At 42.0% G+C, this 24,380-nt stretch overlaps 1 protein-coding gene across 2 annotated transcripts in view; it reads right to left on the reverse strand.

Moving 5' to 3' along the window:
• The window catches only part of INO80 (INO80 complex ATPase subunit), a 141,514-nt gene that overhangs the window by 85,645 nt on the left and 31,489 nt on the right, over positions 1–24,380 (reverse strand). For both annotated transcript variants that reach the window (XM_033190460.1, XM_033190461.1), the window contains 8 exons: positions 22,796–23,010; positions 18,576–18,629; positions 17,239–17,442; positions 11,917–12,112; positions 10,969–11,036; positions 9,426–9,635; positions 8,046–8,126; positions 7,162–7,257 (listed from right to left, as the gene is read on the reverse strand). In XM_033190460.1, the coding sequence (XP_033046351.1) occupies positions 7,162–7,257; positions 8,046–8,126; positions 9,426–9,635; positions 10,969–11,036; positions 11,917–12,112; positions 17,239–17,442; positions 18,576–18,629; positions 22,796–23,010 (1,124 nt within the window). The remainder of the gene's footprint in view (positions 1–7,161; positions 7,258–8,045; positions 8,127–9,425; positions 9,636–10,968; positions 11,037–11,916; positions 12,113–17,238; positions 17,443–18,575; positions 18,630–22,795; positions 23,011–24,380) is intronic.

The raw sequence follows: 24,380 nt of genomic DNA on the forward strand, positions 1-24,380 counted from the left end.
TCTTCTGCTCCTCTGCTTTCCAATCTGGGGTGATGCAACAAGAAGGCCCTTGTGAGATGAGGACCCCTCACTTTTTGACTTCTTAGGCCCTCTGGAATTATAAGAAATAAATCTCTTTTCTTTATAAATTACCCAGTTTTCTGTGTTTTGTTATAGCAGCACAAAACAAACTAAGACAAATAATAAGCTAACAGAGGGAGGGAGAGCAATAACATTTAATCAGTCCAAAAGGACATAAGAAAGGAGAGAATCAAAAAACTGGGACATATTTCTCAGGATCTCCTGAGCGCTGTGTCATGGGCCAAAAACTGTTTTTGAATTAGGGTAGGCATGGTGGCTCACGCCTGTAATCCCAGTACTTTGGGAAGCCAAGGTGGGCAGATGACCTGAGGTTAGGAGTTCAAGATCAGCCTGGCCAACATGCTGAAAACCCTGTGTCTACTAAAAATACCAAAATTAGCTGGGTGTGGTGGTGGGTGCCTGTTATTCTAGCTACTCAGGAGGCTGAGGCAGGAGAATTGCTTGAACCTGGGAGGCAGAGTGAGCTGAGATCACGCCACTGCACTCCAGCCTGGGCGACAGAGCCAGACTCCATTTCAAAAAGAAAAAAAAATTGGCCGGGCGCGGTGGCTCAAGCCTGTAATCCCAGCACTTTGGGAGGCCGAGACGGGCGGATCACGAGGTCAGGAGATCGAGACCATCCTGGCTAACACAGTGAAACCCCGTCTCTACTAAAAAATACAAAAAACTAGCCGGGCAAGGTGGCGGGCGCCTGTAGTCCCAGCTACTTGGAGGCTGAGGCAGGAGAATGGCGGGAACCCGGGAGGCGGAGCTTGCAGTGAGCTGAGATCCGGCCACTGCACTCCAGCCTGGGCGACAGAGCAAGACTCTGTCTCAAAAAAAAAAAAAATTTAAATTTAAAAATAAGGAAAAAAGAAAAATCAAACAGGTGCCACAAGTAGAAAAACAATTAGTACGGCAGACTTAAACTCAGTATTTATCAGCATTTACATTAACAGCACAAATATTCCCAATAAGAGGCAAGAAATACACCTTAAGGTCAGGCACAGTGGCTCACGCCTATAATCCTAGCACTTTGGGAAGCTGAGGCAGGCGGATCACTTGAGGTCAGGAGTTAGAGACCAGCCTGGCCAACATGGTGAAACCCCATCTCTACTAAAAATACAAAAATTAGCAAGGCGTGGTGGCATGCGCCTGTAATCCCAGCTACTAGGGAGGCTGAGACAGGAGAACTGTTTGAACCCTGGAGACGGAGGTTGCAGTGAGCTGAGATCATGCCACTGCACTCCAGCCTGGTGACAGATGAAGACTCCGTCTCAAAAAAAGAATTACACCATAAATGACGTAAAATGATTAAAAACAAAAGGAAGAAAAAAATGCCATGTAAAAATTAAGCAAAGATGTTCTCATATTCTGTATTCAGAAAAAAATTAACCAAAAAAAAAAGTATCAGAAAATAGACTTTCAGTCAAAAAGTCTTTAAAAGGAAAATTTCATAATAATAAAAGGTTCAGTTCACCAGAAAGATAAAATTATAAATTTGTATACATCTTACAGCCTCAAAATATATAAAGCAAAAATGGACAGAAGAGAAATGGACAAAACCATAATCATGGTATATTTTATTATACCCTCTCAGTCAGTGACAGAACAGGCAGACAAATCAGCAAAGACATGAAAGAGCTGGACAAGTTAACAAACTTTGACCTAAATCAACATATATGCAACACTGCAATGAATAAAGGCAGAACACCTATAATTTTCCAATACACAGAGGACATATAAAAACTGACAATATGCTGAGCCATAAAAACGAGGATTCAACAAATTTCAAAGCATTGAAGTCACAAAAAGTTTCTTTTACCAGTATGAATTTAAGGTATCAATTAATAAAAAACAAGACGTCTAGACAACCCTCTACTGTTTGAAAATTATAAATTACTCTTCTTATTTTTTAAAAGAGATAGGGTCTCGCCCTGTTGCCTAGGCTGGAGTACAGTGGTGTGATCATAGCTCACTGTAGCCTCGAACTCCAGGGCTCAAGTTATCATCCCACCTAGAAATACACTTTTAAATAACCCATGGGTCAAAAACGAACTTGCAATGGAAGTTAGAGATTATGATGAACTCAAAGATAATGTATGTATGACACATCAAACCTTTGGATGGCTAAAGTCATGCTCAGAAAGCAATGAATATCCTTAAATGTACATATATTAGAAGCTGAAAATGAATACTCTAAGTGCCATCTCAAGACATCAGATAAAGAAAAAAGCTGGCCGGGGGTGGCTAACGTCTGTAATCCCAGCAGTTTGAGAGGCCAAGGAGCATCGCTTGAGCTCAGGAATTCGAGACCAGCCTGGCCAACATGGGGAAACTCAGCCTCTACTAAAAATACAAAAATTCGCTGGGCATGGTGGCAAGCTCCTGTAGTCCCAGTTCCTCGGGAGCTTGAGGCAGGAGAATTGCTTGAACCCGGGGGAGGCAGAGGTTGCAGTGAGCCAAGATCATGTCACTGCACTCCAGCCTGGGAAACAGAGCGAGACACTGCCTCAAAAAAAAAAGTAGACAAAGAGTGCAGTGTGGGGCTATGTTCCAATATGTATGACTTTCAATTTCATACGCCACATTCTATTAAAGTTTTTTTTTACCAATAATTTTAAAATGTAAAAACTATTCTTAGCTTACAGTCATTCAAAAACAGGTGGCAGGTCAGGAGCGGTGACTCATGCCTGTAATCCTAGCACTCTGGGAGGCCAAGGCAGGCAGATCACCTGAGGTCAGGAGTTCAAGACCAGACCGGCTAATATGGTGAAACCCCGTCTCTACCAAAAATACAAAAATTAGCTGGGTGTGGTGGTACACCCCTGTAGTTGCAGCTACTTGGGAGGCTGAGGCAGCAGAATCGCTTGAACCTGGGAGGCGGAGGTTGCAGTGAGCCAAGATCGCGCCACTGCACTCCAGCCTGGGCAACAGAGCAAGACTCTGTGTCAAAAAAAAAAACACACAAACAAACAAACAAAAAAACCCAGGTGGCAGATTCCTTAATAAGTAGAATTACCATATGACCTAACAATTCTACTCATAGGTACACACCCAAAAGAAGTGAAAACAGTAAAAGTGTTCAAACAAAAACCTGCACAGGAACGTTCACAGCAGTACTATTCACAACAGCCAAAAGCTGGAAACAACCCAAATATTCATCAACGATGAATGGATGACCAAAATGTGATATATATACACAATGGACTATTACTCAGCCATATAAAGGAATAAAACACTGATACATGATATAATATGGATGAAGCTTGAAAACTTTATACTCAGTAAAAGAAGCCAGACAAAAACAGCATTCACGAAGTGTTCAGAATAAGCAAATCCAGCCACAGGAGGCGAATTTGTGGTTGCCAGAGGCTATAGCACAAGTTGAATGGAAAGTGATTGCTTAGCGGGAAAGGGCCTTCTGTTTGGGGTGATGAAAAAGTTATGAAACTAGATAGCAGTGATGGTTACACAACATTGTGAATGTACCTAATGCTACTACATTGTACTTTTTTTTTTTTTTTTTTTGAGACGGAGTTTCGCTCTTGTTGCCCAGGCTGGAGTGCAATGGCACGATCTCAGCTCACCACAACCTCTGCCTCCCGAGTTCAAGTGATTCTCCTGCCTCAGCCTCCCGAGCAGCTGGGATTACAGGCATGTGCCACCACACCCAGCTAATTTTGTATTTTTACTAGAGATGGGGTTTCTCCTGTTGGTTAGGCTGGTTTTGAACTCCTGACCTCAGGTGATCCACCCGTCTCAGCCTCCCGAAGTGCTGCGATTACAGGCATGAGCCACCACATCCAGCCCATTTTTTCATAAGCTTGGTCTGTAGGCATGCGCTACCATGTCCAACTAATTTGTAAATTTTTTGTAGAGATAAGGTCTGTGTTGGCAAGGCTGTTCTTGAACTCCTGGACTCAAGTGATCTTCCCACCTCAGCCTCCTAAAGTACTGGGATTACAGGTATGACCCACCAGGCCCAGCCCATTTTTAATAGTTAAAATGGTAAATACTATGCTCTAGTATTTTGTCACAATAAAACATATATTGGGGCACTAGGAAAAAAACAAAATCAGGCCAAATGCAGTGCTTCATGTCTATAATCCCAGCATTTTAAGAGGCCGAGGTGGGATGACTGTGTGAACAGGAGTTAGACATCAGCCTTGGCAACAAAGCAAGACCTCGTCTCCACAAAAAATTTTTTAAAAATTAGCTGGGTGTTGTGGTGCATGCCTGTAGTCCTAGCTACTTGGGAGGCTGATGTGGGAGAATGGCTTGAGATGGAGTTCACGGCTGCAGTGAGCTATGATCACAACTCGGCACTCCACCTTGGAAGACAGAGGGAGAAAATATCTCTAAGAAAAAAAAGCAAAGAAAAAAAATCAAAAGAGGTGGCAACACCCACGGGCATATTACCCTAAATTAGAATATCAAAAGAAAGTTCAACATGCAAATAATAAGTCTGTTTCAGGCATACTTATAAAGTCAAAGGAAAGGTATCAATGACATTAGTAATATCACATGGCCATCTATCAGCCAGTGGAAGAGCTATTGAAAACTTAAGTGGTTTTGCTGAAAAAATGTTAAGACCTTTTCTGTTTTTTGTTTTGTTTTGTTTTTTGTTTTGAGACGGATTCTCACTCTGTTGCCCAGGCTGGAGTACAGTGGCATGATCTCGGCTCACTGCAACCTCTGCCCCCCGGGTTCAAGCGATTCTCCTGCCTCAACCTCCCAAGTAGCTGGGATTACAGGCCCCCACCACAACACCCTGCTAATTTTTGTATTTTTAGTAGAGACGGGTTTCATCATCTTGGCCAGGCTGGTCTTGAACTCCTCACCTCGTGATCCAACCGCCTTGGCCTCCCAAAGTGCTGGGATTACAGGCGTGAGGCACTGTGCCTGGCCTAGACCTTTTATTTTTCAACATCTGCACTGTTCAATATATACTGAACATTACATGAAAAAAAAAAAAAAGCAGAAAAAGATGGTGATCACCATTCCAGAAGACAAGTAATTCAAGAGACAATACTCAACAAATTGCATAAGAATGATCTCATCATCATCTCAGCAAGATGAAAATGAGTCAGTCAAGTTAAAAGCTATATATTCTAATACTCCTTGTATGGTTTCTATATCTACAATTTAGCCACAAAATGGGACCACAGCCACAAAGCTGCCTCAAAGTGGGAAATCCCAGACAATTTCCTATTCCATACAAAGCATAGACCAGAAAAACACCTGCCTCACATTTCCACCCTATCCCATGCTCCTCAAACTACATGAAACCCATCACTATTACAGAGACCAAAAATCACAGAGATCATGTCAACATATTTTGATACATAATCTCCAAAATACTATCCTAACTGTACAACTTCATTATCCTATTCCTGGGGTCAGAACACAGTTTATTCATTTTCAATCCTTTTAAATTGCAAACAACATAATAAATCCTATTCATTCTTTCTTAAATTCCTCCAACTTTTCATAACTAAGCAGTTGTTTAAATCTAATCAATGTCTTACCCAATGAATGCCAAATACCTCCCTGCTGATCACCTCCTACCTCAACCTGAATTCTTTTCCTCTGAATTAATTAAATCAACGTTCACATTATCTACCTTAGACATTACAAGCTGGACTAAGACTAGAGATCAGACTTTAGAGTATTAAGAAAATGAACTGGCTGGGTTTGGTGGCTCATGCCTGTAATTTCAAGACTTTGGGAGGCTGAGGCGGAAGGATCACTGGAGGCCAGGAGTTCAAGACCAGCCTGGGCAACATAGTGAGATCTGCCTCTATTAAAAAAGCAAAATGGGCTGGGCGCAGTGGCTCATGCCTGTAATCCCGGCACTTCAGGAGACTGAGGGGGGCGGATCACCTGAGGTCGGGAGTTCGAGACTTGCCTGACCAACATGGAGAAACCCCATCTCAACTAAAAATACAAAATTAGCCGGGTATGGTGGCGTATGCCTGTAATCCCAGCTACTCGGGAGGCTGGGGCAGGAGAATCGCTTCAACCCTGGAGGCAAAGGTTACAGTGAGCAGAGATCGCACTATTGCACTCCAGACTGGGCAACAAAAGCAAAACTCAGACTCAAAAAAAAAAAAAAAAAAAAACCGGCTGAGTGCGGTGGCTCACGCCTGTAATCCCAGCACTTTCGGAGGCTGAGACGTGGATTACCTGAGGTCAAGAGTTTGAGACCAGTCTGGCCAACGTGGTGAAACCCAGTCTCTACTAAAAATACAAAACAATTAGCTGGGCAAGGTGGCAGACACCTGTAATCCCAGTTACTCAGGAGGCTGAGGCAGAATTGCTTGAACCTGGGAGGCGGAGGTTGCAGTGAGCCAAGATCGCACCACTGCACTCTAGCCTGGGCAACGGAGCAAGACTCCATCTCAAAACAAACACAAACACAAAAGCAAGACATGTATTTTAAAAAAGATACGAATTATTTACAATAGATTTGAATGAAAAGAGCAATGCCATAAATGATAGGATGTGTACTAACGGTATGATTTGTCAAAATCTATGTTAAACCAAACACGGTAGATGTTTTCTATTATGGCAGTTTGACGAGGAGTATCAATCATCAGGCTAAATGCAATATGCACTCATTGTTCCCAGCAGTAAGTTTTATAGTGATTGTATGCAAGTTATTTCGGAACAATGTATGAGATATTTTTGTTTTTGAGACGGAAGGATTCTTGCTCTGTCGCCCAGGCTGGAGTGCAGCAGCGTGTTCTTGGCTCACTGCAACCTCCCCTACTCCTGCTCCGCCCCGTTCAAGCGATTCTCCTGCCTCAGCCTCCTGAGTAGCTGGGACTACAGGCGCATGGCACCATATCCGGCTAATTTTTATTTTTATTTTTATTTTTTGTATTTTTAGTAGAGACAGGGTTTCACCAGGTTAGCCAGGATGGTCTTGACCTTCTGACCTTGTGATCCACCCACCTCGACCTCCCAAAACGCTGGGATTACAAGCATGAGCCACCAAGCCTGGACAAAATTTAAAACTATTATGAGTAATTAAGTAAGTAAGACAAGAAAAGGAGAGTCAAAAGCAATAAATGTTTTGCTTGGACTGATATTTACCTTAAATTTAGGAACAAATCTAGTAAACTCCTGGTGCCAATTGTTAAGTGTAGACGCAGGTGAAATTATTAAGAAAGGTCCCCAAATGTTCTCTCTCTGCAACAGAAAAACCCAGTCAGTCAGCTATAGGAAAAGGGAAGGTATTTAATTCAAAATTATAATTAATGACAAGAACAATCTAAGAACAGGAAACAACAAGAGAAATAGTGAGGAAATCCCAAATCTGCACATTCAAAAATAATATCCTATGTTAATAATAAGAACATAAAGACACACCTTGAGAAAAAAATGGCAAGCAATTATTCCCTCTTCTGACCTCTTATAGGTAGTATCCACAGAGCACTTATGACACACTGACTTGTATGTATTGTTTTCTACTATACTAGTTATCATGACAATCTTATAGTTATTTAATAGGTATACAGCTTCTGCTTTTTTTCAGTATTTTTACACATTTTTAAAATTTAATTCTTATAAAATTCCCATAAAGTAGATAATATCTCCATAGAAGAGGAAACTAAGCCTCAGAGAGTTAAGTTGAAAAGAGGCTAAATTGCCCATGTTTACACTGGTAGTAAGAGTAGAGTTGAAATGTTAGGCAACGTGTTCTGATCTAACTATATTGCCCTTGCCACTACACTGGTGGTAATCAATGCAGAGTGGAAGGGAATGTCTCAAAATCACATGCTCAAAAACTGTCCTAGACCTCTTAAAAACCAAAAAGTTATACAATACTGTCCCCTTACAAAGCTCGCAGGCAAGAATCGAGTCCCACTATCTTGGAATGCTACAGAGCTTAGCATAGTGCTTTTAAGTGGCTGATTTTCAACAGAAATTACTCTAAATTCTAGAGAAATTAAGATAGAAAGATTGCATCTACCCACCTCAGCCAGATGGGCCAGAAGGGCAATGCTCTGTACTGTTTTACCAAGGCCCATTTCATCAGCAAGAATGCCATTAATACCCTGGGGAAAAAAAATACATGGTCAACACCTCATACATTTCATCAAATAAAGTTTGACCTATTACCAAAAAGAACGACCAAGATAACAGGCTTGTTTAAAGAGAAGTGACTAGAGATACTCAGCCTCAACATTTTTACCCACTGCTATAGTAATTGCTTTTGCCAATGCTACAGCTACAACTATGAACCATGGTACACGAGACAGGGCAAGGCCAGTTTGTTAGCTAATACAACCCAGACACAAAAACAATTAGATTTACCAAGTCCATATAAGACAAACCATAAGAAATATACAAATATTCTCCAGTAGGCTCTCCAGGTTAGAAAAAAAAAAAAAAAGACATCAGCTGGGCGCAGTGGCTCACGCCTGTCTTGGCACTTTGGGAGGCCAAGTCAGGCACATCGCATGAGCCAGGGAGTTTGAGACCAGCCTGGGCAACCCAGAGACACCCCATTTCTACAAAAAATACAAAAATTAGCCAGGCATGGTGGCATGTGTCTGTAGTCCCAACTATTGCGGAGGCTGAGGCAGGAGGATCACTTGAGCCCAGGAGTTTAAGGCTACAGTGAGCCATAAACACACCACTGCACTTCAGCCTGGGTGACAGAGTAAGATCCTGTCTCAAAAAGAAAGAGAAACAGAGACAACTTTCTGCCTCTTGTCAAAGGATATAGCTTTTTATTTTATTTTTTTCATAAATCTACATTAATTTATTTTTTATTATACTTCAAGTTCTAGGGTACATGTGCACAATATGCAGGTTTGTTACATATGTATACATGTGCCATGTTGGTGTGTTGCACCCATTAACTAGTCATTTACATTAGGTATTTCTTCTAATGCAATCCCTCCCCAGAATATAGCTTTTTAAAAGTGTGAAATCTAAAACATGATCTTGTACTTATTTATTTATTTTTTGAGACGGAGTTTTGCTCTTGTTGCCCAGGCTGGAGTGCAATGACGCCATCTTGGCTCAACGCAATCTCTGCCTCCCAGGTTCAAGTGATTCTCCTGCTTCAGCCTTCCAAATAGCTGGGATCACAGGCATGTGCTACCACGCCCAGCTAACTGTATTTTTTTTTTTTTAGTAGAGACAGGGTTTCACCATGTTGGTCAGGCTGGTCTCAAACTCCTGACCTCAGGTGATCCGCCTGCCTCAGCCTCCCAAAGTGCTGCAATTACAGGCGTGAGCCATCGCGCCCAGCCAGATCTTGTACTCATTTTACAATCACACTGAACAAATGACTTTAGGAAAAGAGTTAATAAAAGAGAATTTTAGAAAAGAGTTCTAAAATTCACCTGTTCATAGAGATTGGCCAACCAATTCATGCCTTTCAGTTGATAACCTTTCAATTTGCCATTAAAAATTGTGGGCTGTGGAATATCCTCACCAGCCCGGATAGATGGGTTAGCCAGGCTATAACTCTCCCCAAACCCAGTGCCAGACTTGTTTGCTGCCCGTAGGGCAGCTGCTCGACTTTCTTTTGCATCTTCATCAAATGACCTTGTCTGGAAAGTTAAAAAAAAAAAAATTAGAAAAAAAAAAGAGGAAAAATATTAAATGCAAATAAAACTCAAGATAACAATATATCTACCCTGTGCTAAGAAAAATAATTGGAACAAAATTTCTCATAATCTGATAATATAATGTAGTATATGACATCATTTCTATAAAACATATTACTAATATTATTTAATGTAACAATTATATTAGAAATTGGGGAAGGTCACATTCGTCTATCCTTGACTTCCACTCTGTCAATGTTAAATAGAGGCTCCTATGCAGTAAGTTAAAAACAGCAAGTTTTTTACTTAATTCAACTTGATTATAATTTCTTTCTGATTTTGTTAAACATCACTATATCATAAATAACAAAGAGCTTTGGCCGGGCGCAGTGGCTCACGCCTATAATCCCAGGACTTTAGGAGGCTAAGGCGGGTGGATCATGAAGTCAGGAGACAGAGACCATCCTGGCCAACATGGTAAAACCCCATCTCTACTAAAATAAAAAAAGTTAGCTGAGCATGGTGGTGTGCACCTGTAGTCCCAGATACTCGGGAGGCTGACACAGCAAGACTCCATCTCAAAAAAAAAAAAAAAAAAGGGCCAGGCGCAGTGGCTCATGCCTGTAATCCCAGCACTTTGGGAGGCCGAGGTGGGTGGATCACGAGGTCAGGAGATCAAGACCATCCTGGCGAACACGGTGAAACCCCGTCTCTACTAAAAATACAAAAAATTAGCTGGGCATGGTGGCGGGCACCTGTAGTCCCAGCTACTTGTGAGGCTGAGGCAGGAGAATGGTGTGAACCCAGGAGGCGGAGCTTGCAGTAAGCCAAGATCGTGCCACTGCACTCCAGCCTGGGCGACAGAGCGAAACTCTGTCTCTAAAATAAAATAAATAACAAAGAGCAAGTTATTACTTAGGTGAAAGAAGGCATTAAATAATGTAGCAGTTTTTTGAAACCATGATATGGCTCCCTTAACAAACCAAGAGTATGTTTTTTTTCATTAAACATCTATGATGCATTTCATACTATATTGCCCATGATTACTCAGATAGAAAAAAAAAAAACACAAACTGTTCTAATTTGAAATTAAAACATTGCTAAAGCTAGAAAACTGAATATTCGTGTTTCTGCCTTTCTTCTAGTATCCCTACTATTCCAAAGGGAAAGAGACCCAGCCCCCCACCCTACACACAATTACTCACACACATACACACAAGCTAGTCTATGCTTTTAATCGAAAATGTGATTAAAACTAAAGGAAGACCACCTAAGTAAAAGCTTGTAGGGTATTTCCAGGGCCAATTACAGTAAACCTTTCTATCTGAAGACTCACCCGAGCTTGGTGAATATGGTAAGCATTTTCAGCATTCTTCAGGGCCTGGGCTTTAAAGTGGTTACTATCTGAAAAGGAAAATTTATGGATTATCACACTTTATCAACTGATCTTGTTCTAAGATGCAATTAACACCAATATATGTGGATCCCTGATTCCCTCATTCTACTTATCCCTGGGTTCACGGAGGGTAGGGGAAGAGAAAGGCTAAATTCTCAGAGGTAAGAAGCTGGAAATGCAATGGAGGTGGAGGGCTGCCTCGGTCTCCAATAGCCAAAGCAAGCTCACAAAAAACCACGGCACTGGCATCCACTGCCTCTCAGTATTAGGGTTTCTTCTACCAAATGATACCAAGCTACAACAATCAAGACAATCAGGATTCAAAATTTTAATATATTTATGCTAGGTGAAACTATTTTAATTAGAGAAATACGACATATGTAATCCCCAAAATATGATAAAGCAGTTACAATCTCTACTATTTCTAGCTCAACACAACCTTAATCAGCATTCTCTGTGAAATTCCTCTCGAACTTCATCCCAATTCCTCCCTCTCCTTGTGATCACATAAAGACAACTGAACAGCTGCTTTCTCATGCTTAAATAACCAAGAATCTTATTATGTGAGAGATGTTTTCCTCTCCTGAAACGCAGTTCAGTTCTACAAACTCTGATTACAATACCGGTTATTTCTACTAACAAATCACAACAAAAATATTCCCAAACTTGCAAGATCATATAACCACAATCTTTCCTATTCAACTTCTTTAATAAATGGTCTTATACTTCTGTTATACAAACACACTTTCCCTACTCCAGTACAATAAATCTCTCTTTTCTGGTAAATTACCTATGAATCAATAAAAAATTTGCAAGAATTAAAGTATATAAACTTTAGATATAAAAATTAAGAGTTAGCCTTCCTCTAAGTCCTGATTGAAGACTCACCATAATCCTCCTGTGTGATGTTAACTACCACTCCTCCACCTATATCGATTTGTCTCTGGGTAGAACTGTCTTCCAGTTTCCTTAGGATTTCCTCCTGGATACCATCATGACCCATGTCTCGTTTGCGACTCATGAAATGGGCATACAACTCTGTCTGGGTAATTAAGAAGTTGAGTTTTCGCTGTTGCCTCTTGGCCTAAAGAGGGAAAAAGGTGAAAACAGAGCCCAATTATCAATGATATACAAGAAGCAGTGGAGAATTCACCACTTATATTTGCATTCAAATCCTTTACCAATTCTTTACTTTTAAAAATGTAAACATTGCTGATAAACAATTTTATTTTAGCCAAGTCAGTGGCACTAAAAGCAATGAATGAATTTATCTTCCTTTTTCAGACAGAGTCTCGATTGGTTGCATGAGCTGGAGTACGGTGGAGTGATCTCGGTTCGCTGCAACCTCCGCCTCCCGGGTTCAAGCTAGTCTCGTACCTCAGCCTCCAGAGTAGCTGGGCTTACAGGTGAGCACCACTAACCTCGGCTAATTTTTGTATTACTAGTAAAGACAGGGTTTCACCATGTTGGCCAGGCTGGTCTCAAACTCAGGCGATCCACCAGCCTCATCATCTCAAAGTTTTAGGATTAAGGTGTGAGCCACCACGTCTGGCACAATGAATAACTTTCATTCATAATCTACTAGTAACGAGTGTTTTGCTCTTATTTATACTGTGAATCTTTTCTCCATTAGGCTTCTGACTAAAATGTTTCTTTCTTACATGACTTTTCTATGGTAGCACTGAGACAACTAAATTCAAACAATATATTCCATTTTATAACCTGGATGGTGGATACATGTCTATATAGCTTTATTATTTTTGAAAATGTACACGTCAGAAACTTTTTTTTTTCTTTTTCTTTTTGAGACAAGAGTCTAACTGTGTCGGCCAGGCTGGAGTGCAATGGCACAATAGCAGCCTCACCGCAACCTCTGCCTCCCAGGTTCAAGTGATTCTCCTGCCTCAGCCTCCCAAGTAACTGGGATTACAGGCATACACCACGATGCCTGGCTAATTTTTTTTTTTTTCCTTGGGACAGAGTCTCCCTCTGTCGCCCAGGCTGGAGTGCAGTGGCGTAATCTTGGCTCACTGCAAGCTCTGCCTCCTGGGTTCATGCCATTCTCCTGCCTCAGTCTCCTGAGTAGCTGGGACTACAGGCGCCCGCCACCACACCCGGCTGATTTTTTTGTATTTTTAGTAGAGATGGGGTTTCACTGCGTTAGCCAGAATGGTCTCAATCTCCTGACCTCGTGATCCGCCTGCCTCGGCCTCCCAAAGTGCTGGGATTAAAGGCGTAAGCCACTGCGCCTGGCATGTATTTTTGTATTTTTTTTAGTAGAGACAGGTTTCACCATATTGACCAGGCTGGTCTCAAACTCCTGACCTCAGGTGATCGGCCCACTTTTAGCCTCACAAAGTGCTGGGATTACAAGCGTGACCAGTACGCCCGGTCAGCCACCACACCAGTCCCAAAACTCTTCTTTACTACCAAAAGCCAAAATAACTGACAAAAAGCTGTAAGTTATTCTGAAAGCCAATACAACAGGTATATGAAATTAAATGGCTAGGCCGGGCGCGGTGGCTCAAGCCTGTAATCCCAGCACTTTGGGAGGCCGAGACGGGCGGATCACGAGGTCAGGAGATCGAGACCATCCTGACTAACACGGTGAAACCCCGTCACTACTAAAAAAATACAAAAAACTAGCCGGGCGAGGTGGCGGGCGCCTGTAGTCCCAGCTATTCTGGAGGCTGAGGCAGGAGAATGGCGTAAACTCGGGAGGTGGAGCTTGCAGTGAGCTGAGATCCGGCCACTGCACTCCAGCCCGGGCGACAGAGCGAGACTCCGTCTCAAAAAAAAAAAAAAAAAAGAAATTAAATGGCTAATGGAAGGAAGAAAATATTCCCCAAAACAATCTATAGGAAGGAACAAAATACTCCCCAACACAATCTGTATTTTTTGGCCAGGCATGGTGGCTCATGCCTATAATCCCGGCACTTTGGGAGGCCAAGGCTGGTGGATCACTGGAGGCCAGGAGTTTGAGATCAGCCTGGTCAACATGGAGAAACCCTGTCTCTGATAAAAAATACAAAAATTAGCTGGGCGTGGTGGTAAGCGCCTATAATCCCAGCTACTCTGGAGGCTGAGGCAGAAGAATCGCTTGAACCCAGGAGGAAAGGTTGCAGTGAGCCAAGGTCGTGCCACTGCACTTCAGACTGGGTGACAGAGCAAGACTCTACCTCAAACAAAATGAAACAAAACCCAACAATCTGTACTTCATCTGTGATAATAATAGCTACAAAAAACGAATATAGACTGAATACACGCACACGTGCAAACATACATATATTTTTTAATGTGAGAAGGCTAAAAGTAAAAGTGCCTTTCAGGTGGACTGCTTGATCTCAGGAGTTTGAGACTAGACTGGGCAACATGGCAAAACCTTGTTTCTACAAAAAACACAAAAATTTGCCAGGCATGGTGGCATGTACCTGCAGTCCCAGCTACACTGGAGGCTGAGGCAGTAGGATTGCTTAAGCCCAAGAGATAAGACGCTGCGCTGAGCCAAGATCATGCCACTGCACTCCAGCCTGGGTGACAGAGTAAGATACCACTTTTTTTTTTTTAAAGTGCCTCTACTCTAAAACAACCAGGTAAGAAAAATAATCATTGTGTCAATAAATAAAATCATTCCTAAGATAATAAAATGAAAACATAATCCAAAATACCAAATTATATGGAACACAGAATACAGTATAAGTAGCATATTAAAGAGTCATTGTTTTGTTTTGTTTTGTTTTGAGATGGAGTCTCGCTCTGTCGCCTTGGCTGGAGTGCAGTGGTGCAATCTCGGCTCACTGCAACCTCCACCTCCCCAGTTCAAGCGATTCTCCTGTCTCAGCCTCCTGAGTAGCTGGGACTACAGGCATATGCTACCACACTCGGCTGATTTTTTTGTATCTTTAGTAGACGGGGTTTCACCATGTTAGCCAGGATGGTCTTGATCTGCCGACCTCTTGATCTGCCCACCTCAGCCTCTCAAAGTGCTGGGATTACAGGCGTGAGCTCACAGCGTGTGCCAGCCTTGTTTGCTTTATTTTTTTTCCCCCAAAAAAGAGCATTATTGGTCCGAGTCATTATTTTGAATTATTTCATAACAAAATTCATAAAATATACTTTATCCTTGATTCACTCTCCCAAAGGAAAACAATAAAATAAGGAATACAGAAAAAAAAAAAAATCCAAAAGGTTGACAGTATATTTTATAAAGCAGTAATCTACATAAAATTATCCTGTCTCTTTAAAGCATTATAGCACTTGAGCAAGATCCAAAATAGAAGAACACTTGAGAAAGAGAGTGAGAGAAAATTAAGTCTTTGTCATAATGAATGTTCATGTTTCAAACCTAAAGTGCTATCACGAAAATCTTTGTTTTTTTTCTGAAGAGATGATATCTCACTCTGTCACCCAGGCTGGAGGCAGTAGCAAGAACATAGCTCACTGCAGCCTCAACATTCCAGGTTCAAGCAATACTCCCACCTCAGCCTCCAGAGTAACTGGGACTATAGGCACTTGCCACTACACCTGTCTAATTTTTGTACTGTTTATGGATACAAAGTATCACTATGTTGCCCAGACTGGTCTTGAACTCCTGGATTCCAGTGATCCTCCTGCCTCTGCCTTTCTGCTGGGATTATGGACATGAGCCAATACACTCAGCCTAAGGAAAACTTCCCAAAGTAAAACAATTAAGAAAAAGAATAACATACATACACATATATATATATATATTTTGTGTGTGTGTGTGATGGATTCTTCCTCTGTTGCCCAGGTTGGAGTGTAGTGGTATGATCTCGGCTCACTGCAACTTCCACCTCCCGGGTTCAAGCAATTCTCTGCCTCAGTCTCCCAAGTACCTGGGATTACAGGCACCCGCCACCACGCCCAGCTAATTTTTGTATGTTTAGTAGAGACGGGGTTTCACCATGTTGGCCAGGCTGGTCTTGAACTCCTGACCTCATGATCCACCTGCCTCCGCCTCCACAAGTGCTAAGTTTATAGACGTGAGCCACTGCACCCGGCCAAGAATAACATCTTTAACCTTAAAGAAGTTAACTACCATATGATTAAATGAACAAAGTAGATTAAGAAAATAGAAAGGATACATCAAAGATTTATTTCAAAAGTTCAAAGAAAAAGATGCATAAGTCAGCATAAGCATCAGTTAGCTATCAACATAACTAAGAATCTAGGTCTCACAAATCTAGAATACAGGCCAAGTTGCCTGCAAAACTTCAAGATCTGTGGCTAACTCTCAAATGACTTTAAATTCTGTGAGTTAAGAATTCCCAAAAGCATCAAATGTTTACTGACTTGATAATATGATTACCTTGCATGCAAATACACAAATATGCAAATTAGCCAGGAGATTAAAGAGAACTGAGCAAAATCCATCTTCATTCTTGAAGTCATGATAAAATAAGGGAAGATCAAGAGCTCAGAAGAGGCTCCAAAGCTTCACTTTGACATGAGTTACTACATATACCTGAAAGAAAACATCACCCAATCCACTAATTCCCTTCTTTCTTCAAATCTCAACTCTCCTTCCATTCATCTCAGTTGGTTTATCAATGGCAATACAATGACTTTGCCTTCTTATTCTCACCTCTTGCTTCCCTCAGCAATATCCACAGCCTACAACAGCTGGCATCAGGTTTAACAACAGTACTTGCTGCAAGTTAAAACTATATAAGTAGGCTGGGCATGGTGGTTCATGCCTGTAATCTCAGCACTCTGGGAGGCCGAGGCAGGCATATCATCTGAGCTCAGGAATTTGAAACCAGCCTGGCCAACATGGTGAAACCCCATCTCTACTAAAAATACAAAAACTTAGAAGGGCGAGGTGGCAGGCGCCTGTAGTCCCAGCTACTTGGGAGGCTGAGGCAGGAGAATGTCGTGAACCCGAGAGGCGGAGCTTGCAGAGAGCCAAGATTGCGCTACTGCACTCCAGCCTGGGCAACAGAGCGAGACTCCGCCTCAAAAAAAAAAAAAAAATTTCTGACTGTGGGAGACCAAGGCAGGCGGATCACTCGAAGCTCAGGAGTTTGAGACCAGCCTGGGCAACATGGCGAAACTGCATCTCTGCTAAAAATAAAAATAAAAATAAGCGACAGTGTCATTGGTTTAGATGTACAATTTTCAAAATGCAAACCGATCTCTTCAAATGGCTGTAATAATCAGGGTTTTCAAAATGGTATGCTTTTGCCCTACCTCCCGCATTTCCTCATCCAACTTCCGCTGCTCCAAAGCTTCCTTCTCTGCTCTCTTGCGGTGCTCCTTCTCCACTTTCTCATATTTCTTCCAGTACAGAAGCATCTCCTTGGTGAGGCGGCGGGCACGAGGCAAGGTTTCCTTACAGTTCTTCTGGGCCTGCAAGGCAGCTCGACGCACCTCCTTCATGCACTGGTGAGCAAGCTGAAAACAACAATAGCATTACAGCAGAAAGGACCCCATAGCAGAGGCTGGTTCTTCCTGGATTCTAAACCACATCATTCCTCAATCTGTTGAATACAAACTGTCATCCTTGACCACATCTCTTTCCCTGCAACTTGATTGTGTCCTTGTATAGTACTGTGACATAGGTCCAGATCCTGTGGTAATATCAGGGATAAGAAATCTATCTGATTTCTATCAACTTAGAAGATGAAAAATTATAATGACTAAGAAGGACCTGGGATGTGCTTGGAAGTTACAAAATGTTATCATACACATTAATAACAGCTATCACTGCTTATTATATCTTTAGCACCACTGAAAAATATATTAAACTAATCTATTCTTCAATCCTATGAAATTGGCATTAGCATCACCCTCATTTACCATCATCCACCTTATAAATGAGGAAACAGAGAAGTTGAATGACTACCCCAGAGAAACACAACTAATAACATGGCCTAATCTGATCCTCACAATTCTGAAAGGAAGTTGTTTTAGTTTCCTCTAAGGGAAGGTATTCACATCATTATTTCTTAGACGACAAGACTGAAGACAGGAAGATTCCATGATCGGCTCAAGAAATCAGGGTGGGCTATGGTCTTATCCAAAAAGGTTCAAACACCAGAAATGTGAGGAAGAACAATTTTATTTAATAAACAGATTGAGGCCGGGAACGATGGCTCATGCCTGTAATCCTAGCACTTTGGGAGGCCAAGGCGGGCAGCTCACCTGAGGTCAGGAGTTCAAGACCAGTCTGGCCAACACGGTGAAACCCTGTCTCTACTAAAATACAAAAATTATAGGGCATGATGGTGGGTGCCTGTAATCCCAGCTACTCGGGAGGGTGAGATAGGAGAATTGCTTGAACCTGGGAGACAGTGGTTGCAGTGAGCCGAGATCACACCACTGCACTCCAGCCTGGGGGGCTGAGACTCCATCTCAAAAAAAAAAAAAAAATAGATAAACAGATTGAGAACATTCAGAAACTCTCTTAGGAACTATTAGATCCATGATCAACAGGTTACAACAGACAAGAGTAGCAAGATGGACCCAAAGAAGAAGAATATATTCCAGCAAAACATGAAATGGAAAATACAAAACTACAATTTTACCTTTCGGCTATTGGTGAGAAACAGGTTACGAGCTGAAGCTTTCTGCTTATTTGCCTAAAATATTTAAAAAACAGTATTTCATTTAGGATTCATTTTTGAACTAAGACTATGTAGAATGAACAGTCTTTTAATCAATTCCTAGAGGTTTAGAAAATGTCAAGCCGAGCAAGATACATTACTTCTGTAAGTCATCCAGATGTACTGTCCAACACCATACATAAAACTATTAAAGAAGCATCAAGAAGAATCAGTGTTGTGGATGCCTTAAATAGTCTTCTGTATACTTTTAGGAAGACATTAAGTTCTATGTAAGGCTTGAAGTGGATTAGCAAAATGTTAAAATACCTAAACCTTAGTACCACCCTGATTAAAAACATGTTGCTTACTAGGGCCAATCTGCAAAGCTGAGAGAACAGGGCACCCAGATACAGGAATCATTAGGAAAAAGATAAACTAGTCTCCCAAGTTGTGATTCTAGACCCACCTTCAGCCTAGGCAAACCTGATGTCACTACTACTCAGTTTCTGCCACCACATAAGCCTAATCTTCTCTAAAACTAAACTCCAAGGAAGACCTAACATAAAATAACCCAGCAGCCCACAACCCAGTATCCAGCTATTTGTGTTTTCCACTCTAGCTAAGGGGGGAAAAATAGTCAGTACAGACATCTGACTCCCCATGATGTCTATCTGACATGGAAGAAGACACTGAAGAGGCAGGGCTGGGTGGCTCTTTCATTACTGAAGAGCACTCTCCTTGATGCTAAAGATACAATGGGTTCAAAGTGACAAAGAAGGTCTGAAAGCCATTTCTCTAAAGTTTGCATATAAGACAGCAAATTTAAGGGAATATATGAGCCTTTTATAAAAAAACTCTTACTAATTAAAGAGCTATTGTCACTCTGAAGCCAGGAACCTCAAATATTCCCACTAAAAAGTCATTTCTTGGCCAGGTGTGGTGGTTCACGCCTGTAATCCCAGCACTTTGGGAGGCCGAGGCGGTGGACCACTCGAGGTCATGAGTTTGAGACCGGACTGGCCAACGTGGTGAAATCCCATCTCTACTAAATATAGAAAACTTAGCCGGGCATGGTGGCACATGCCTGTAATCCTAGCTACTTGGGAGGTTGAGGCAGAAGAATCACTTGAACTCAGGAGGCGGAGGCTGCAGTAAGCCAAAATTGCACCACTGCACTCCAGCCTGGGAGACACAAGCGAAACTCCGTCTCAAAAAAAAAAAAAAAAAAAAAGGCATTTCTTGGCCACGCACAGCAGCTTACACCTGCAATCCCAGCATCTGGGGAGGCTGAGGCAGGAGGATCACTTGAGTCCAGGAGTTCGAGACTAGCCTGGGCAACATAGTGAGACCTCGTCTCTAGAAAAAATAAACAGAATTGGGCCGGACATGGTGGCTCATGCCTGTAATCCCAGCACTTTGGGAGGCCGAGGTGGTTGGTTCACCTGAGGTCAGGACTTCAAGACCAGCCTGGTCAACATGGTGAAATCCTGTCTATACTAAAAATACAAAAATTAGCTGAGTGTGGTGACAGGCATCTGTAATCACAGCTACCCGGGAGGCTGAGGCAGGAGAATCGCTTGAACCCGGGAGGTGGAGATTGCAGTGAGTTGAGATCGTGCCATGGTACTCCAACCTGGGTGACAAAAGCGAAACTCCGTCTCAAAAAAAAAAAATTAAAATTAAATAAAATAAACAGAATTAGCTCGGCATGGTAGCACACATCTATAGCCCCAGGTACTCAGGAGCCTGAGGTGCGAAGATTACTTGAGTCTGGGAGATCAACGCTGAAGTGAAACAAGATCAGTCTACTGCACTCCAGCCTGGGCAAGAGAACAAGACCCCACCTCAAAACAACGAAAACTCATTTCTTTCATTGAAAGGGCACCATATGAGGCCTCTTCATCAGGTACTAAGCAGGTTTTCCCGTAACTTTCCCATCAAGAATACTCAAGCATAGGCCGGGCGTGGTGGCTCACGTCTGTAATCCCAGCACTTTGGGAGGCCGAGACGGGCAGATCACGAGGTCAGAAGATCGAGACCAGCCTGGCTAATACGGTGAAACCCTGTCTCTACTAAAAATACAAAAAAAATTAGCCGGGTGTCGTGGCAGGCGCCTGTAGTCCCAGCTACTCGGGAGGCTGAGGCAGGAGAATGGTGTGAACCTGGGAAGTGGAGGTTGCAGTGAGCTGAGATCGCAGCACTGATTGCACCACTGCACTCCAGCCTGGGCAACAGAGCGAGACTCCGTCTCAACAAAAAAAGAATGCTCAAGCATAAACTATGTCTCCAGAAATACTTATTAACTGCTATAGAAAAAAAAATTTATTTTACAGTAGCAAAACACCACCATACCAAGGGATCAAATGCAATATCCTCAAAACATTAAAACAGGCTGGGCATGGTGGCTCACGTCTATAATTCCAGCACTTTGGAAAGCCGAAGTAAGCAGATCACTTGAGGTCAGGCGTTCAAGACCAGCCCGGCTGACATGGCAAAACCCCGTCTCTACTAAAAATACAAAAATTAGCTGGGCATGATGGTGCACACGTGTAGTCCCAGCTATTCAGCTACTTGGGAGGCTGAAGTGGGAGAACTGCTTGAACCCAGGAGGCAGAGGTTGCAGTAAGATGCAGATCTAGTTTTATCTTTTTCAAAATTGCTACCCAGTTGTCCCAGTACTAATTTATAAGTCCACTGGTTTATTCTACTCGTCTGTTTGCCTATTCATGTGCCAGTATCACACTTTTTTAACTGTAGAGGTTTTGTAGTGTGTTCTAATGTTTAGTAGGGATTTTCCAATTCTTCCCTAGCTACTCCTACATTCTGACTTCATCACATGGACTTTAGTATCAACTTTTCTCAATTCATACAATATCCTGTTTCTAAAAAAAAATCCAATTTATAATGAAATATCCTGTTTCTATCAGGACTGCACTCAATTCATCCTTAAGAGCAGTATGTTAACAACTGGTGAATCTCATTTAAGGGTAAATAGACATTCCTTGGACTATAATTGCAACTTCTTTAAAACAAAAAACAAAAAACAAAAAAAACCACTGCATATGGCATCTGGCTTGCAACTGTTAATTTTGAAATTATATCAAAATAACATGTTATTGGCTGGGCACGGTGGCTCACGCCTGTAATCCCAGCACTGTACGAGGCCGAGCCAGGCAGATCATCTAGGGTCAGGAGTTCGAGACCAGCCTGGCCAAAATGGTGAAACCCCCATCTCTACTAAAATACAAAAATTAGCCAGGGGTGGTGGCATCTGCCTGTAGCCCCAGCTACTTGGAAGGCTGAGGCAAGAGAATTGTTTGAACCTGGGAAGTGGAGTTTGCAGTGAGCCGAGATCATGACACTGCAATCCAGCCCAGGTGACAGAGTGAGACTCCATCTCAAAAATAATAATAAAAAAATAAAATGTTATCAAAACCAAATGAATTAAAAGAGGAAAAATGCTTATACATGTTTCTTTTAAATCGTTCACATCTTATTCTAGTGCCTGTGATTATCCAGCAACATTGAAACGTTTGTAAATTCTCTAAGAAACATATCAACTCCTTTTTATTTTATTTAATTTTTGAGATAAAATAAATATTTATTATGTTACACATTCTGTTACACAAGCTAGAGTGCAGTGGTGCGATCTCAGCTCGCTGCAGCCTCAACCTCCTGGGCTCAAACTATCCCCCTGCCTCAGCCACTTGCATAGGTAGGGCTACAAACATGTGCCACTACACCCAGCTCGTTTTTGTAGAGATGGGGTTTCCCCATGTTGTCCAGACTGGTCTCAAACTCCTGGGCTCAAGCGATCCACCCGCCTCAGCCTCCCAAAGTGCTGGGATTACAGGTGTGACCTACCATGCCTGGCCTCTTTTTAATTTTTTCTAATATCACCTATAAATTGTCAAGTATCTACTGCTATATTTTAAAAAACTACATTCTTTCCTCAAAGAAGTTGCCCTCCAATTTTTTGACCAAGGAGTATCACATAATAACTAATTGTCCTGTGAATTCTGACCACATTCTAGAAGAAACTGTTAACTGAAGAGTACTACTCAGCATTCCCTTGATTCCAACAGATTAATTTCCTTGCGGAACTCCTATCTGTGAAAGTATCTAGCTCTCAGAGTTCCTCTTTAGTGGGTGGGAAGGGAATACATTCTCCCAATCTCCATGTCCTGGAGGCATTCACTTACCTTTGGTAGTTCCTTTTTCACAATGCTGAGCCATACTTTCCTACGACGAGCATTCAACTGCTCAATGGATAAGTGCTTTTTCTTAGTGCCAGGGGGAGGTGCATCATGAGAAAACTTGGCAAAGACTTTGGTCTGGTGGTGATGGCGACGAGGGGATTCTTCAGAGGAAAGTTCTTCATCTCTTCGTCTTTTTTTCTTCACTTTTTTCAACTTAGCTGCAAAAGAAACAGATGCTAACAGGGTTGCACTTCCACAAGAGATGGTCACAAAGCAACCTCACAACTTAAAGAATGCAAGGTTCTTTCCTTATTCCACTTGACACTGACAACATATATCCCTTTATCTACACAGACCTATGAATATTCCTAGAGGAACAAAAATAACAGAGAAGAAGAAACATACTGATTGATATCTCTCTAACCTAGAAAAGAACACTGGACACTCGCTCTGTTTATATGAAAGTGAAATACAGAATAAAACCCGAGAACCAAATTTCTTTCTTTCTTTTTTCCCCGGAGATGGAGTCTCACCCTGTCGCCCAGGTTGGAGTGCAATGGCGCAATCTCGGCTCACTGCAACCTCTGCCTCCCAGGTTCAAGTGATTCTCCCGCCTCAGCCTCCCGAGTAGCTGGGACCACAGGCGCATGGCAAGAACCAAATTTATTTTGAACCTAATAGGTAAGCAAGTGTTTGAGGTATCACAGATTCAAGGAATAGTCAAAGGAAGGAAACTTATTTCTACTTGGTGGCAATATAAAGTGGCTATACATATACATAGTGTGGGGAAAATAAGAAAAAAGTATGCCTATAAGGTGGATAAAGAAAAATAAAAGAGAAGAAAAAAACACACTGATCTGTCACTAAGACTTGCAAGACAAAAATACATGAAACAAAACCTTAATTCAGGTTGGAGAAAGGGTGTGGAGGGTGAGAAAACACTAATAAAGATGATGGAAAAAGAAGAGAAGGCTAAAAGGAGCCTTTTTGAGTAGAATTCATACCGTCAAGCCAGGTGCGGTGGCTCACAACGGTAATCCCAGCACTTTTGAGAGGCCAAGACAGGCGGATCACCTGAGTTTAGGAGTTTGAGACCAGCCTGGCCAACATGGTGACACTCCATCTCTACCAAAAATACAAAAATTAGCCAGGTGTAGTGGCGTGCACCTGTAATCCCAGCTACTCGGGAGGCTGAGGCATGAGAACTGCTTGAACTCAGGAAGTGGAGGCTGCAGTGAGCTGAAATAGTGCCACTGCACTCCAGCCTGGGTGACAGAGCAAGACTCCATCTCAAAAAAAAAAAAAGAATACTTTCAGAGGAATAAAATTTGCCTTACAAAGATGGTTTAAAACTTTCTCTTTCAGTTTCCTTCCTGATATCCAGCTGCTGAGAGCTCAATAAGAGAGGAAAGGACACTTCCTGTCAAACATGCAAACAAACACTACAGAAGATCATCAGGAGGTGATCTATTTTAAATCACCTCGGACAGCAACAATGATAACTTACTCCAAACACTTTGGGTTACTCTTCTTACTTCTCTGTGCATAACCAACTTCCTATCCCAGAACATTTGCAATATTTGCAGAA

This window comes from Trachypithecus francoisi, unplaced genomic scaffold (assembly GCF_009764315.1).
Source record: "Trachypithecus francoisi isolate TF-2019V2 unplaced genomic scaffold, Tfra_2.0 Lachesis_group3, whole genome shotgun sequence".
Classification (NCBI taxonomy): domain Eukaryota; kingdom Metazoa; phylum Chordata; class Mammalia; order Primates; family Cercopithecidae; genus Trachypithecus; species Trachypithecus francoisi.